Source organism: Dermacentor albipictus, chromosome 2 (genome assembly GCF_038994185.2).
Source record: "Dermacentor albipictus isolate Rhodes 1998 colony chromosome 2, USDA_Dalb.pri_finalv2, whole genome shotgun sequence".
NCBI classification, from domain to species: domain Eukaryota; kingdom Metazoa; phylum Arthropoda; class Arachnida; order Ixodida; family Ixodidae; genus Dermacentor; species Dermacentor albipictus.
In genome coordinates, this window is record NC_091822.1 from 88,889,709 (window position 1) to 88,907,427 (window position 17,719).

The 17,719-nt window shown below is 47.2% G+C and overlaps 1 protein-coding gene across 1 annotated transcript in view; it reads right to left on the reverse strand.

Moving 5' to 3' along the window:
* Window positions 1-14,615, reverse strand: part of LOC135900953 (uncharacterized) — a 36,114-nt gene extending 21,499 nt beyond the window's left edge. The window contains exon 1 of the mRNA XM_065430582.2: window positions 13,670-14,615. Coding sequence (XP_065286654.1) covers window positions 13,670-13,687 — 18 coding nt within the window. The 5' untranslated portion in view covers window positions 13,688-14,615. The remainder of the gene's footprint in view (window positions 1-13,669) is intronic.
* Window positions 14,616-17,719: the final 3,104 nt, after the last annotated feature.

Below are 17,719 nucleotides of genomic sequence, written 5' to 3' on the forward strand. Positions count from 1 at the left end.
AGCGAGGGCATCTCGCCCATTAGGAATTTTCTAAGGCGTTTTAGAACACGTCAGGCCCGAAAACTATCGCTAAATGTTTGCAAATGGAATATGAGAAACAAAAATTCTTGTACTAGTTTTCCTCAGCAGCTTGTTTCATGCCAACTTTGAGACGAATATACTTCTTTCCCGGTGACCTCTGTTCCTCCCCTCTCCTGCGTTAGCCGAGTGTAGCCTAATGTGTCAAGATACTTCACGATTCAATTATTCTACTCACCCGTTCTCCAGCCTCAACTGCCTTTTACTTTTCGTTTCAGATGCAGTAATCAGTACGGCGTCTTTCACTACGAGATCAAAATTAAGAGCTGCCAACAATGTGCCACCAATAATGCGACAGTGCCTTACAAGATCCAATTTCATGGAAACACGCTTGTATATACTATTTGTAGTGGACTTCGTAAGAATTAGTGGACTTGGACCCAGTGGACTTCGTAAGAATTAGTGCTCTGCTACAGCGAACAAAACCCTTCTTTTTTGCTATTTTATAGCAGACGTAACAAACACGGAATGTTGCAAAAACATGCACAAGGACCATTGCCACTGCCAAGTGAACCTTGTTTAGAGCGGAAGCAATATTTATATTTATGTAGTTCACCCATTAGCATCGTACAGCAAGAAGGCGCTAGAAAGGAGGCGCATGGAAGTGATATATTATTACGGATAAGGCCAAAGGCAATAAAAAAGACAACTCAGAACCGTGCTAAAAAACAGGCGTATTACTGCACCTACTTCACCATACGTCTTAATGTAAAGCGCCTCCGTTCTCTTAAGGCGGTCTCCTTGGTCGTTTCCTGAATTCTTACATCGCGAAACCACGGCTCATACCCGCAAAATAAATACCCTTTGCCACACGAACGCTGTCAGCTGCACTTATATCTCGCGCATGCTCCCTATTGTGTCATTCACGCATTCCTTCATGCGTCTTGTAAAAAAAATTGTTTCTACTCTAAGCAATTCCAGTTTGTAGCAGCCTTGGTTTCTACGTGTTTCGCTCGGGTCCGTACAGTGTTCGCGGCGGCTACGCCATGGCACCTGAGCGCCAACTAGCTCAACAAAAATCTTTGTTAAAATATTGTAAAAGCTGAGAGTAACACGAGAAAATAATAGGCTTAAAGGCGTGCTCCTTGTAGCAATGCATCGGGCAAACACTCCTGCGACAGGGCGGAGTGTGTTTGGTGACCTGGCCCTGGCTGAGATATAGCAATCACTACCATATTCGCGCGTAGGCCACCTATTTGCATTCTTGTAATGCATCGTCTAGAAACATTCGCTCAGCCTCTTTAAGAAGCGGGCTGTTGCCTCTGCGTAGTTTGTGGCGGGAGTCCATTGTGTTTCAATCTGATAATACAGTTAGCGGCGCCTCGTCGATAACACCCGCTTCGGTAGCCGGCGCTGAGGCCAGCGATGGCGGGGGTCTTGACGCTTCTCGAAGAATATGGCGGGTTAATCGCGGGCTTAACCCGTGTACGGGAGCTAGTGCCGACACCTGCAGCACACGCACCTTTGCAGCATGCACCCTCGTTGCATGCACCTATCGGTGTCAAAACCTTTCGGAGTCCTGCTCGCAGAATGGCGCGTACGGGAGTGCGGCGCTGCGTACGTAACATTGCGTACGTGAGCGTACGATATCGACCCTACACAATGGATGTGCAGGAAAGTTGGCGCAACGAATTGATATCTTCTCCTCGCGAACGAACACTGTTTGAACTGAACTAGGTCGGGAGGCGCAGACACGAAAAGGCGACTTGGAGAACAAGTCTGGCATTACCCATTTTCTTTTTCTTTTTACCATTTAATCTAGTGTTTTGTGGGGTCACTAGGGCGCAACCATCATTATAACCAAGTGGGGAGAGAGAAGGCAGCAAGAAGAAGAAGGTCGGTTGAAGGCGTATAGGAAGATGAAATTTGGGATTGGTAGATACATGGTACGACAAGTAACGTGATCAGCGCAGTGTACGCGGCATTATTCCAGGAAGTGTCGGTAACGTGTGCATGCAAAATGTACAGGATCTATTAATAAATTAGGAATTTTCTACAACTCCAGAATTCAAGATTATATTTTATCCCTTCGGGGTACATTCTTCCGACCTCCTCTGAATAGCAGTCCTTTGCCGAGGTACTTGTTTTTGCAAGGGTCCTTCATTAACATGAATGGCTGCTCCGAAGTAAGGGTAAATGGGCGTGAAATGAACTATCTCGTTGTTCGTTGTTGCTTCAGTGCCTCCGTTTTTATTGCACTTCTTTCAAGATAAATCCGCTCCAAGTATCGTAACTCGCATAGTTTCGGAAGTTCTCGAGAATGACTGTGCTTTTAATCTTTTCCTTTGCTACATTGTGAACTGTTATGCTGAACTAACATATCGGTTTCGGCTTAACAGTAATTTCCTCACATATTCCATTGCACCTTTCAATTGGGCCTCACACTTTCGCGCAACACGGTATCCTGGTATTTCCTCAGTACTATATGCTCGCTGATTACTTGGAGGCCGCTGTGCTGCAAGCCTAGTTTGTACGCTGCCCCCGATATAGCCCGAGCACTTTATCATTACTAGCATGAGCATGTATTTTTATCTCAATATAGAAAGACAACGCCAACTGATTGAACAAAGAATGATGCCACACCTTGTAAGTTGTGACAACCTTGTAATTTCGGAGCGCAAATGAAAAGTTTGTGCTACGCATTTATTTATTTATTTATTCATTTATTTACTTATTTATTATTACCTCAAAGACACCGTTGTTTTGTATTACATGAGGGATGGGTGACCACTTCAGCGGAATGTGGCCTCAATGGCAGCCTTGAAATTATATGGATTGGAGTGGTCCACGGCGTCGGCGGAAAGGTCATTCCAGTCCCGGGAAGTCTTCACAAAGAAAGAATGTAGGTGCGCAGTGGTCCGGGCAAGCGGAGGGTACACAGATTTTTCGTGACGTAATCGGCAAGATTGAGGGTGAGTGGAATGATGGCTGAAGTACTAGGAGCAGAATGATGAAATTTGTGATAAAGACACAGTCTGAAAACATGACGCCTTATATCTATATTGGAAATCCTGCTTTTAATTTTAGTTGAGAGACACTAGTGCGGTAAGAATAATCAGAATAAATATAGCGAGCTGCACGATTCTGAACTGCTTCTAGAGTGTTAGAAAGGGTGGTTTTGTGCGGGTCCCAAACAGAGCATGCGTATTCTAGCTTAGGTCTGACAAAAGTTCCGTGGGTATTCCTTAGGTCTGGCGGCCGAACAAACTATTACGCCCTGCCATTAACCAACTTCAGGAAAGATAATGCAGAATGAGCACGAAAAACAATGGCTAGGCACAGAACACTGCCATTGTCTCCTCCTTTAAGTGCTATGTGAACGAGATCGAAAAAGCAAGGCGAATCGCGAATACGCAGGTGTTGTGCCCATCTACGCCTCGTATCTTTACCAGTTACTCGCCCACTTCCTCCTTCACGCGTACAGGTTACTAACAGAAAAGAAAGGTAATGGATTGGTGAAGGCGCTCTGTAGGTGTCGACAAGGACAATCCAGGAGTAATCAGAGCAGTAGTGGGAGAGCTCAACGACTACTCCCTGACTCCCCTAGTTCTTTTGTTGCCAGAAATATGAATGATAACTTTCGATTTTTACCTGCATTCCTAAACGGCGAACGCGTTTCCCCGAGTGTGAAACGCTACTACTGGCGCTATTATTCTTTCCCGTTGTTTTCCTTGCTTTTTCTTTTTCCCGCGTCATTTCTTCCTGATGCGGCTTGGCCCGGCGGCGAACAATGCGCAGCCAGCCGACGGTGACAAGGACGTAGGCAGCTTGCCGGTTGTGTTTGTGCGTGTCCTCGATTTTATAGCGCGATTCTTTTGAAGCGGGCCCACTGACCGCATTTTTTCGAACCAGCGAAGGCGGCGTCGCCTTAATCGGACGCGGTGGCTGCGCACGCGATGAGCGTGGCCTGCTGGTGGCCGCCGGCAGACGGGGGCGAGAGAGAGGAGTGGACAAAACACTTTCTTCACGCATCGCCTGGCGACAGTGTACGCGAGACTGTAGCGCACACAGACACCTTGTAGTACACAACGAATCTGCGAGGTGAACGACGCGGGCGCATGTTTATTGTGCTGGCGCTAAGAAGACACGGCCAGTGACCTTTAATTTATGGCGCTATGGTTCTCCACGACCGCCTCGGGTATAGGGTCTTGTCGGTTGTCGGGAGCCAGTGCTGTGGGACACGGTGTGTTATTAAGCAATTTTCTCTCTCTCTCTCTCGCTGCAGCTGTCGGGCGTGTCGCAACGGGCGCTTGAAAGGCTGACCTCAGGCCGAATCTGAAGTGTAATTCGTACTGTTGTAAGGCGAGTCTGCAGCTACCAGTCCGCCGTGTCTATTCTGGTGTCACATTTAGGAAGCCCACCGGCGTCCAACTACCATTTGTGAGCCAAAAAGTTTGCGGTCCTCTAATGAGAAGATACGTTTCTTTGTGCCTCACGCTGCTCCCTTAAGGCCCACTTCTGAGCTTCGAGGACATGTTTGGTGCTACTTTAGTGAACGTTGACCAGTATAACGATTCATTGTACTACCACTGTGACATTTCCTAATAAATGGCGTAACCCAGAGTTAACTGGAGTGCAACACGAGGGATTCGAAACAGCAAGCTTCAAGATTGTTAATTTCATATGAACTGAGTCTTGTATGAAGGGTTCATTCTGAAAGGCAGGGAGAAAGTCGGAAACTCTGACGTTTCTGGTAGCGCCATTAATGTTCTATCTACCACACAGTACGTACTACTACATTGGTGGAGCAACGACGCGCTTAGTGCAAAGAAAGGGCACTGCAGAACAAGCACCTTGCAATGGTATCCCGGTTACGCGGAGTCCTGAATTTGCCTTTTTATGTACAGAACAAAAATATTGAACCGACCATGTCCAGTGGCATATTTTATTACTCTGAACACGATTCACTAACATGGAAAATCAAAATATCCATAGCAGCTTGTCATTCATGCAGATTGGCTGTGAGTGTTAGTGATAGAAATTATCAAAATAGCCACGTAAACTAGCTCATATAATAATCAGCTTCTATACGTTCTTCTGCTTGGTGTAACGGCAACCACCTCTCATTGGGAAAAATCAAAGTGTCTGTTCTTTCACCCCATTTGCATTGGCCCAAGCATAACAGTGCCTACCAAACCTTTACACCAACCAATGCGACAATAAGTTCATTATACGAAATCGGCTTCCATGGAGCGTGGCATGTTCAATGTTCCCAGGATAAGTTGTCCGGAATAAGACCATTCTCAATTAGTGGTATGGGAAGTAAAATGCCAAATAATAAATGTCATTGAGCGATCTGTTTTTCATATTCGAAGAATTGTTTGCCCCACATATTTGAGCTTACCTTCAAAGATCGAAAAGTGAACCTTATTTCAAGATGCGTATTATATAAAAGCACAGGTATACTGTTATCGGACACATTTGAGTAAGCAATGTTGGCCCAAATTTACACAGAGCCAGATGGGCTCCATGCAAAAAAAAAAAAATATTGCCTGCAACTTTTTAATTTGATTGACTTGTGTTTAAACAATGAAAGGGCTGAATACCTCTCTTTATTGCTGTTTTTTTTTCTGTATTGACAGTTAGGGACGTTTACTGAATGCACTTTGTTGCGGGAACGTTTTTTGTAACACCGTATAATAATATCCTTTGAACAAACAATTAGTGCATGTAGCAAAGTCGCCCCACAGTATTTCACATTTCCGATTTCATCCAAATAAATCCGTAATACAACTTCTTAAACTGAAGCATTACTTTGGTGACATGCTAGAAAAGTAAATGCAGCTGTGTTACGCAGGTATAAATAAAACAAAGAGACAGCAAAAGCTAGCCAACAATGCAATGCCCCGCCCTCAAAGCCTTCAACGGCCTCTACCAAGGCAGCCTCTAGGAGCTTGATCTGAAAGGTCTTGCATACCAAGGGACGACGTAATTACACAAGCGGCCGACACGGGAGCAGCCAGTGATATCAGTCAAGCCGGTAGCAATTATCGTTCGTGAAGTATCAAATACAAAGGCGCTAGCACGAACACATTGGCAGTCTGTTAACCTCGTTGACCTTGTTCATCTTACTATGGCGAGCTTCAAGACGTAACGTTGTATCGATTGTCATCGCAACCGAGTAGTGTTTATGTTTGCCAGCCGTCACGAAATACCTTCTTGTAATCTCTGTCTTGTAAGCAGTAGAGTTGGCACGAGCTTGTAACGTTTCTGTGCATTTATTTGTGCAAATAACTATGCAAAGCCTTCTTTCATAACCACATGCTGAATTAGTATTATGATGCTGACGGCACACAACGTTTACTTGAATAGATCCTCAAATGCCGTGAACCAATTAGTGTCTAAAGTATTTGAGAGGAACATATGTTTCTCTCATTTTTCTGCATTGCAGAAAAATTAATGGCAGCTAGATGACAAGAGTTCCAAGGTAGTGTCCTCAACTACAGAAATAACTTTCCTTCCGAAATGTACTGTGAAGGCTTTCCAACTTGCGCGTGTGGAGAGGCGGATGAAGACACAATGCGTGTGTTGCTTAAATGTCTGCTTCATGTCTGGCACCGGAACGAAGGATGCCACGCAACTTCTTTCCCTTGTCACTAAACGTCATCTCTTGTTGCATTATATCCATAACGATGGGGAATTATTTGGAGAAAGAGTTTTCGATGGGAGATCGTCGGTCATTTCTTCAATATGTTCTCTTATATGCTGCCTGTGTTTATTTGTGTCCACGAGCAACGTGTACTCTGCAGCATATTCGAATCGGTGCCGCGTTCATCAGGCGCTGTGCACACATTATAGGTTGTGTTGACAGTTGTCCAATCTTTTAACGCTGTCAGGTACCACGAACACCTGTGTTGAATTTGTCCTGAGCACGAGAGAGAACGAGAGAAGCTGGTCACTATGATTGCGCAAGTCCACGGATGGTCACTATCTGAGAACGTTGTTTGGGACCCTTGGCTTGAGGCAACCAGTGCAGTCCCGAAAGTTAGGATAGCCCCAGCACCGCCACAAGCCGCGATTGGTCCGACACTGCAAAGTAGTTGACTTGCATATGTGCACCTCCTCCTCCCATCGTTAGGATCATCATTCTTTTTCCTTCCCGTCTTTTTCCCCGCCGGGCAGAGCAGCAGGCCAGATCAAGCTGTAGTTCGGGCCAACGAACATACCTCATAATGTCCTCTCTCCTCCGATAAAATAGAAAGAACGCATAATTTTTATTCGCATCATGGTTTGAGGTATAACTTAGAAGAAACCACGGCTCCTCATTTTTAATACCTTTCCATGCATGTAGGATGAACGTGCATGGGTGTTTTTTTTTGTAGAAATAAATAAGACGTAACAAAAACTCAAAAGTAAGCAGTTAAGGCAACTGGACCTCTGCACCCTGATCGCATTGTTCAATTACGGGATAGGCAGATGTCACTGCTGATTCCTGACTAACGACTGAATTGTCTGAAAACATGTAAGCCCGCTCTACAGGCCAGCAAATAAATAAGATAGGCAATTATGATAGAACTCCGTATGGTTTCTTTTCTCAGTATTACTGTGTGCTGTCGTGTCGATGAGAAGCGTTCTCAGTGTTCCGAATCCTCAGTGGCGGTCAATCAAAGCGACCACTAGCTAGCCGTCCTAAAGTCCTTGGCACATTTTCAAAATGTACATGACGAACTCGCATATCTACCCTGATGTACAGATTGCTGCTTTTGTAAGTAAATTTACTATTGCAGATTCGATCGAATCACATACAAGGCGCAAAACTAAGAGAAAGAAGTCGAATGAATGGTGCCGTCTGATAAAACATTAAGTACCAATAAACACTTTCGTTACATAAGTTATAAACGTTAGTGGTCAATAAAAGATAATAGGAAATATGGCGGTGCAATGCGCCGAAGGGCATAAGGCCTATTTGCTCGTTAAGATATGACACCACAAACGAGAGCGAAGCGAACGGTCTGACAGCATCGATCGTTTTGCCAACGTGCCACAAAGGCAGTATAGTGCTACCACTCATTACAGTGGCACCTTTGTTACCACGCGGTCAGCCCCTCCCCGCAAAGGCGCGTAATTTGCATCTCATATGGCCACGTCTGTCTTCCGGTCGACGCGCCCTACCTCGTACGGTCTATCACGGCACGCGCGCACCCGAGCCAAATGGCTGTGCCTGTTTGCATTTTGCTTATGAAATGCGTTTACGCAGCCTCAAGTAGACAACACAGAAAACGGAAGAATGCTTTATACTCTGTTGAGGACAATAATAGTATATACCAACGGAAGCACAGTTTCGCACGAGCCCACCCACCCACAGAGGGTTATAATATTTTTTGTATAGTCTTCGTATACGATTTCTTTTATTGCTTCTCCTTTGCTGGTTTCCCTCCCCACCGCAACCACGGCCATTGGCGCCAGAGGCAGTGCCTATGAAGGTGCGATCCTAATTGGCAGGCAAATTACCCACCGACAATGGAACTGGTCTCCCGCTACCTTATCGGTCTGTTGTGTTTCTGGCAGGCCGAAAGAGACTGGTACATACGCAGTAACCGTTCAGCACGCCCCAGAGAACGGTCGTTTTCTGCGTTCCTCACGGACAGTGAGATTGGAATGCGATTAGTTTCGAGGGTCGCCGAACTTGACGCATGGGACTCCAGGGGGCGATCGCTTGATGGTAGAAACTAACTTTCATCTGCTGCTGCTTATTGGTACGCAAGCAAACTCGAAGTGCACTTTCTTTAGGGCTAATAATATTGCGAACGTTTAAAGCGTTAAGAGGCGAAAAAGCCTCAAAAGAATTTATAGTTAACAAAAGCAAAGCCGAAAAAGCAAACAAACTCCTGAATGTGTTTGTACTCTTTTGAAAAGCTTTAGTGGCACCATGAAATTATTAACGACGTCCAGGGCACATATATTTATTATAACTAGTTGATGTAGCACCCGAAGAGATGTAGTTTGCCCAGTTACGTAATTTCGCAATTATCGATTATGCACCTCTACAAGCTATTGTATAGCTGACCCACGTATACCCCGAAATTGCAGTTCAGTTTGTGTCTCGTGAAGACTAAGGTACTTCTGTTCTATGCTTCTGCTCATGTGAATTCAGGCTGATGCATCTTCTTCCAGACTCTTTCAGACGTAATACCTCGCATTCACTAATGTCGCAATTTAAGGTATTGTGCAAGAACTATACATAAGCATCTATCGCGCAACCTCGACCTATTTGTCAGTGCAGAACCCTGGGAATGAAAGAATTCGCGATGTACACGGTCAAAAACAAGACTACCCCGGTTCTTAAAATATTGTACCTCCGAGATCACTGCAGGCGTTACTGTGCAGTTGCGGAAAACGTTGAGCGTATAGAAGCCACTAAGCAATGTCGGCCTCGCCTGGTGGTGATTCCCGGTGAAAAATAACTTTCAACAGGAACGAATCTTCGCTTGGCGACAACACGCCTTGCGGTAAGGCCGGGAAAACCACGAAACGGGATCAGAACCAACTGCTAAAAGTGTTCTCACGCACACACCATCCGGTTTGCCGCGCGCGTTTACGGCATTTATTTTTTAGCACTACGCTGCTGCGTCCCTTATAGTGCGCATAGGAACGATTTCCTTATTCCCCCCTCTGGACTGCGTTAATATGAATGAGAGTTGTTTTTAGGTGCTGCAGGCGAAAAAAACACCGAAGCTATTTTTCTATGTGCCGGAAAAACATCGAAGGGTTAGATGGCAGAAAACATTGTTGAGTCAGTCGATTAGGGAAGCGAACACGGGAAGAGACGAATACGCGGCTTCCTATTGCATAAGCTCTGTATATTACACGCATCGTTACATAGAAACGAGACACAATATGTCGTTTACGTATCATATTTTGCTGTGCGTTGGGAAATGAGCAACGGCAGAAACCACGATATTTTCAATCGTAAAGCGTGCAACGCGTTCTCCCTAATGGCGTATGTTTGAACTAAACCAAACAACGTTAATATCTTAAGGACACTGTGTCGGAACAGCAGAGATCAAAAATAAATAAAAATACCTTCAAATAGCAATTCCAATTACGCTTAGTTTTAAGATGTCATCAAGTGAAAAAAAAGCAGTGAGCCGCGAAATTCCTGGGATCACCACAGGCGATTTGTAGGTATAGTCGTTATTTAGAGGTAAGAATTCGTCATCGATGAAGCGGCACTGCTTTACTGAAAGCGATTCACTTCACGTACAGATTGAGAAAGACAGAGAAAGAGAAAGGGCGCTAGAGAGCTCTTTAATAAATTCGAGAGAGGTTTGCTTGGCTGCGTGCTACTCCAGATAGATGTATAATGAGAAATGAAATGTACAGCTCACGTCACAGATTTACAACATATGCAAGGCATCCCATAGTACGCAACACACTAACTAATTTACGTGTCTCAGTGTGATCGCCGTCTCTGAGGAAGGATGTGCGATGCACGTATACAGCACACACGGCGCACCCATTACTGATGACAGTGGAAAGGAGCACAGGACAGCGTTCGTCCCGATTTCTTGCCCTTGCATAGCCTTTGCGTGCTGTGTATCAGACGCAAACATCTCAAACCAGTTAGCAACCTGGGACACCCTCGTGAAGACGCCCTTCAGTTAAAGTACTAAAAGGAAAACGAGCCGCTTTGTAGGGTACCGATCTTTCTTTTGCGATGCGGGTATCGCATGCCTGGAGCCCCACTGACCGAGCGCGCGATCGCCAAGTTATCGGGGAAGCGAGAACGGCTAAATTTATATGCGGAACGTGAACTGCGCGGGCGACTGTGTCAGCACTGCGAGCTTCTCGAGTAAACGGACAAGTGTTATCTTTGTCTTTGCTTTTCGGTGGCCTGCACGAATGTGCGTGTACGGTGATCTTGCGCGTCATTGCGAAGGCATGTACGCGTCGCCGAGAGATTTGTGTCTTCTTTCCCTGCGCGTGCAAGGTTTTGTAGCTGCGCAGAAAATAGCGAGAGAATATTCTTTCTTCGGGTTTATTAGATTGCCGTCTGGTAAATCTGATCGTGCAGTCCTGTCGTTGTCTTCTGCAAGTTTGAACAGGTAAACATGCATTCTGGCTTGAACAATCTGCTTCATCACCTTCAGCACCGTCATCGACAACTGAGCACTGGACGTCAACTAAAGTCACGACTCTTCGGTGAATGAAAGGCGCACATTTTAATCCAGAAGATGTATTATATTTTGTAAAACTGCATTGCTCTTGAACGAACTGTTCATGTGCTACTATACGTGCGCAGCATTTGGTTCTCCAGGAGCTTTTCTTTTCTGCCATGCTCCTACTGGAAGTCAAGGTACTAGAAGCAAAAGAACTCGAATCAAAACCACTAGGTATGGCCAGTCAAACAGATATACCTCGAATTCATTACATATCGTCACGCACCGCATGTGACGTTAATCGATTTGTGCTCATACTCGAGAGCACATCGGCATTTCGAGGAAGACTTTACGCGCTTATTCTCTTCCCAAGAGCTTTTGACACGTTCCTGCATAAGTCGTCACATTACGTGCAAAGGAGCCGAGCAAAAAAAAAAAAGCCATGAACTGAAGATCCACGTGTTTATGAATCACGACATCAAATTACTATCCTTATAAGAGCACACGTAGTTCCATTCAGGCCCATGAGGCAAAGGGTGAAGTGGGGGATCGGCGCTGACCGAGACTGAAAAGTGAACTTTGTGGTTTTCTTCTTAGGTGTCACTTTTCGGTTTTGAACGGCTGTCGAAAGCTGTCGTAATATGTTCCGCTTCATTTCTTGCGCAGAAGCAATTTTGTCTGCATGCGTTGCAAAAGGAAAGCCGACAGTAAACAAAACGGAACACGGCGAGACCGTTTCTTTCGACCTGTGCTACGCTCGCCGTTCCGGTGGCGTCAAGGCCGAGCTTTCAGCCGGGCCATTTTTCGTGTCATAGAAAGAGCGGTGATCAATTTTCTAAGCCGCGCCGGTGTTTGGCGGCCGTGGCCAGGGTGCAGTTTTCCGAGTGCAAGAAAACACCCATCGACAACGCCTGCCAAGCCACCAAGCCCTACGTGTTCAACGCTCGCCTCCTCTGGTTGTGTCCCTTCCCTGATCAGCGCACTGTTCGGTTAGGCTTGCTTGTAATTCTTCTCCGGGCTTGAAGGTCACGGTCGGAACAGCGGTGTTGTATATACGAGCACCGAGGAATGATTGGTCTGTCTAAAAATTCAAGGCCAAGCGAGGCGTAGGTTTGACAGGCGCTTTCTTGACAGCTTAAACCAACTTTTGTACTGACCTCTTATTGGAACGTCATTTGCACGCACGTTTAGGGGAGCACTACTTATCGATTGATGATAAACGCGCGTTTTACGTATACAAGAACAAATCTGACTGATTTTCATCTTACGTGTAAGCTTTGAGCGCAATGTCAGCCCAAGGAACTCTTCAAATGTGAACAAATATATCGAATGTGTTGCACAATGTGAACCATACCCTTACGACGATGTTTTGCTATAGGCGGAATCACTATTTCCTAATGTATTTAGGTGTAATTTCATTGTTAAAATGCCTCCTCTATTTACAATTTCTTCTATAGTCGTAGCTCTCGCACAAGAACTGTGTGCCGGTGACCACAATGTCATATTCTGACGGCAATTGAATGAGAACACTAGTCCAAAAAGTCTCAAATTAAGTATTACAAACAAAGAGCAGACAACATAGCAAACAGGTGGGTAAACTACAATGGGCCACGGCTTATGCCACATGCCATTTATAGAATCACAATGCGTAAAGGTAGCGACAACAACTTGCGAAAATTTCAGTTCATTTACAAGTAAGCGGTCTTGCGAATCAAGTTTCATCTGATGCAAAGAAGTTAATATATAGGAGAACACAGTCGACACTAATTGCGGCTCCTTCCTGTCTAATGCGAGGTTCTGTAAAAGCAGTCGGTAAAAAAGCCGGCTGACCGCAGCACGCAACGACTTCGGGATAGCAAGACGGCCAGAAACTCAGCTATTCGGTTCACACCGACGTGGTTAAAAGCCCGGAAGCATTAGTCATATAGACAGCCGGCGAATTTACCTTATCAGAGATAATTTTCTTTCTGAACCACGAACATTCTGAAGATGTCTCGAGGCTGCTTTGAATACTCTAATATGTTAGATTACGTGTTCCTCTATACTGTCAGAGAACGACGATGAACAACGTTCTATTGCATGTGTGCGCTTGTCCAGCGAACTGCATAAATGAAACAAACTCAATTTGATTCCCAATAAGACTTCTGGGCCATGCATCCTCAGTAATGGCAGCCTAAATGTGACTTGTTGAGAAGGAGCAGAAGAAAATTACAGTAAAAAAGCAACCAGGAGCAACAAATAGCGCGCGAAATTTTGTGAATTCGTCAAGTTAACAGCCTCATTGTTTAATATTATCGTAATATCATTACGTATATTTCAAGGGCTTTTGATTATAAACCACAAAGTTCACGTCGTACTGGAACGCGCCCCCGTGCTTGTCTTTTCAGCATTTTCCGCACTATGAATCCTCAACTAACTGAAATCGCCATGCGCACCTTAGGCAAACCTCAAAGAAAGCGAAGTTTGAGTGTATAGAGAAACCCTCGACTCACCGCAAATAAGACGATCATCGCTGGCCGACTGCAGTCAGTGCCAGCCGGCAGGAACGTCGCAGCAGCGCGACGTCGTCAGCAAAAACTTCCAGGGACGCCTGTGTCCGAGCGAGTGTAAGCCTGGCACCGCACGCATCTTGTCGCGGGCGGGCCGCGCGGATCAGTCGTCGTCGTCCACTCTCGAGCGAGAGGCGAACAGCCCGCAGAGTCGCACTGCTTCTGGGCGGTCGCCGGTTGAGCACTGGAACGACTCCTAGACCGCAAGTGAAGAACGGGCACGTCGACGATGTTTCACGGCAGTGGCTAGAGAGCGACGCCGCGACCAGGCGTAGCCGACAACCGCGCACGCGCGCACACAGGGCGGTAGTGACGCTGGCGAGACAACCACGTTCGGTGCTGAGGGCGACAACAGCTGTAGGAGGCACGCGAGAGGCTGCTGCGAACGGTCCGGCGCCAATTACCGGTACTGGGGCCTTCGGGGCTTTCGAAGCTGGGGACGTTCCGGGGAAAGCACGTCTTCTTCGGCATGCGCGGCACGCTTGCCCGCCACTCTTCTCGCCCCGTGCTCTTCTCTCTCTCGGTCGCTTTTCTTCTGCGCTCGAGATTCCGTCGCACGCGAGTCCTCTCGGCGAGACAGAAACACACACGACGGCCACAGACAGTGCAGCTCCTTACCCTTTCACTCTTCACCGAAACCGTTACGTGCCCTGTGTACGCGCGCGCGCCGCGAGAGTGAGCGAGGGAAGCTGGTAGATGAAGAAAGAAATATCGCTGGAAAAAGAACCAGTTCTCTAGCTCACCCTCTTCCTAGATCCCTTTCTCTTCGCCTTCAGAGGAGGGGGATGAACACGGCCAACTGCGCGGCGATGATCAGCGCGCCGGCGTCGGAGAGCGAACGTTACCGGCGGCAACGTATACGCGTGCCCGCGATGTGGGCCAGCGATAGATTCCACCGGCGGCACCTCCGAAAGTCTGATCTGTCCCGATGCCGAATTGCACGCTCGCGCGCGCGAGCGGAAGGACCTGCCTGCTTCCGAGCAGCTGGGACACTTCGGGCGAGGGTGACCGCGAGAAAAAACCCACTCGCCGCTATTCCGTTCTCCTCGCCCGTTTCTAACTGCTGCGTGGCCGCGTCACCGAATAACAGTGAAATTTGTTCGCGGTACGACGTGTCCGAGTAGGAAGGGAGGAAGGTACGGGGGGGGGGAGGGGAGGGGGTGACCGGTAGTCGCCCACCTCCGCGTATGCTGCCTTCCTTCGCCTTCTGCTGCGGCTGGCCCATTCTTCCGGCCTGCTTGTTGTAGTGTGTGCCTTGCGTCGTGCTTTTCTTATTAACCGATGCACGCATGTGTTCGAGCTGGCCGGGAGTCGTGCTATAGCGGTTGACTCTCCCACGAGCCTTTCCCTTCCGCTTTTTTTCACTGATGGGGCGCCTTCTACAGTTTCCAGTCCGGCGTTCCGGCACGTCACAGTGCTGCGTGACACAGTTGGCGTGCTGCCTCTCGGTGATCTCACGGGCCGGCATTCGTCCCGGTGTTGTGGTCCAGAGGCAAGAGATCTTCATCTTGCTTTATTGCGAGATGTACTGCGAGTGTCGTACATTCGTCGTTCGGGTGGATTGCCAATCGCGCCGTTCTGGTCCACTCACTCGATGCCACACTGTCCACTTGGGCGCACGTAGTCATCATGTGGCCGCAGTTCATGCGGTGCGATGGCACTGTGAATCCATTGACACGTGTAGGTATACACGTCTGCTGGCTCAACACTCGCTAGCAACTTCCCTCATCGCTGGACGTGAACGAATCTGCAATCGAGGCATTGCGAGTGATTCGGAGCTATGAGCCCCCCGGGAATATTCGTACCCTAGCGCAGTAATCGCGGCTTTCAACCAGTGTTGGGGTGTATGGGCCCTCTGTCCTCTCGGTGTCTGTTTTCACGGAAAAGTAAATGAAAAGAACACGCAGGACATTTCTGTACTACTGCACAGCCAGCTGCGCAGTTCGACTGCTGTCCGCAGTCGAATTGTGCAGTTATTTTTTTAGCCTTGTAGTACGTCGACACCACATTACACCTTGACACGACGCTATTCCCAGAGAGACTGATGAAATGACGTATTGAATATTTTTAAATACATACCAACTGGCATATATCATCATTGTTTCGTAGATAAATCTGAGTAAGAACGTAATCACCGAGAAAAGATAAATGTCCCGTAAAGTGCCCGCAAATTGGGTAAAAGCCTCGTTTGGTATAATAAAATGCAATACGGAAGCCTTTTGCCAATTGTGGATGAATTATGAACATATGCCAACGTGAAAGCGCTTGAGAAAACAGGCGGAAAATTCGTATCCTGACAAGACCTTACCAAAGCTTTCTTGTAGGGACTGTCAGGACTGGGGGCACAATCCCATCGTCCGTGGTCCTTTGCCAAGATTGGAGTACGGCATGAATTCGAAGGTAGCTGGCCCATGCCGTCGTCCAACTTATTTACGCTGAGATCGTTGATGAAGTGAAGAACTGCTTCTCATCGAGAACGAGGAAAAAGGGGTTTATTTACAGAAAATTAACTCAGTCTAACATGACTGTTTGAGAAAAATAGTATTAGTCCAACAGGACTGCATGAGAGAAGTGAACCAGACTAACATGACTGCTCAAGAGAAGTGTGTCCAACAATCGCACAACCACAGTTTTTATACACTCGATCCGCTGGTCCTACGACGCGGCGGCTGTTTGTTTACACACCACCAACTCGCAGCTGCTCTGAAGACCAGTTTTCAGACACAAAGGCACACACATTCCGAAGCCCAAGCGACGGCGTTGAAGGTGGTGCCGTTCCGGAAAATCGACGCCGCTCGAGGGACGCTCGTTGTTTTGCAACATGCTGAACCGTGAGAGCGCAAAAATAAGACGTTCCCGCGGTAGCTTCTTCAGGCGTGTCAGATCAGCGCCGCGTTGAGGAACTCTGGAATCATTGTCCACACACCAAACTCGTCTTGTCACAATGTCGAAGCGGGCTGGAGGAAGGCGGCGGATTCCAGCGCAAAGGTCGCTTCTTTGAACGCCTCGCAGCTGCAGCGGCGGAGAGCGGGAGGTGCGCGTCTTGCACCCCTTGTCGTAATCGGGTGGCAAGGTGACAATCTTGTTGTGCAACCCGCCGTTCTTTACAGCGCCTCCATGGCCCCAAAAGTCTCGACTGTCTAGCGCTGACAACCGCTAGGCAGGAAGAGAACGGCTGCTGGTCAGGGGGGGATTGATGTCTTGGCTCGCAGCGACCACTTGTGCATTGATGTCACCGCCCCAAAACATCCAACAAGGACAGGCAACTGCAAAATGAACCCCACAACACGGCTCTGCGCCGAGATGACGTGCATTGGCTCTCACTTTAGACTCGCTAGGCTTCAAAAAAAACAACAACAACATAAGTGCAGAAACAAAAAAAAATGCTGCATTTCACTATGCCAATTTCTGAAGCAAATTCCTGCTGACAAATTCAGCAATCATGGAGGGAATCCTGCTAAATGAGAGGGGATCTTCTTCGCTTAATAAATTTAACACTAGTAACCCTAAAATTTAGGCGGGACCCTCAAACGCAGAATTCAAATTAGCCTGCTCAAACCATCCGCATTGCTATGCAACTTTCCCTTCTTATATCTAACGGAGAAGTTGTACTCTTGGAGAGTGAGGCTCCATCGGAGCAAGCGGCCGTTTTTGTGTGACATTTGATTGAGCCACGTCAGAGGACAGTGGTCGGTCTCGAAGATGAACTTCGCTCCGTACAAATAACACGACAACTTCTGGGCGGCCCAAACCAAACAAGCGCATTCCTTCTCTGAAGCGCTGTAGGCTTCCTCTCTTACATTTAGTTTACGGCTGGCGTAGAGGATAGGATGCTCCTCGTTATCGTCGCCGACTTGACTAAGTACCACGCCCATACCTCTGTCGCTTGCGTCGCATTGAACTATGAATTCCTTTGTGTAGTCTGGCGCGCGAAGCACAGGGCGAGAAACCAATAGCGTTTTCAAACTTTGAAAAGCGTTCTCTTTGTCCTTA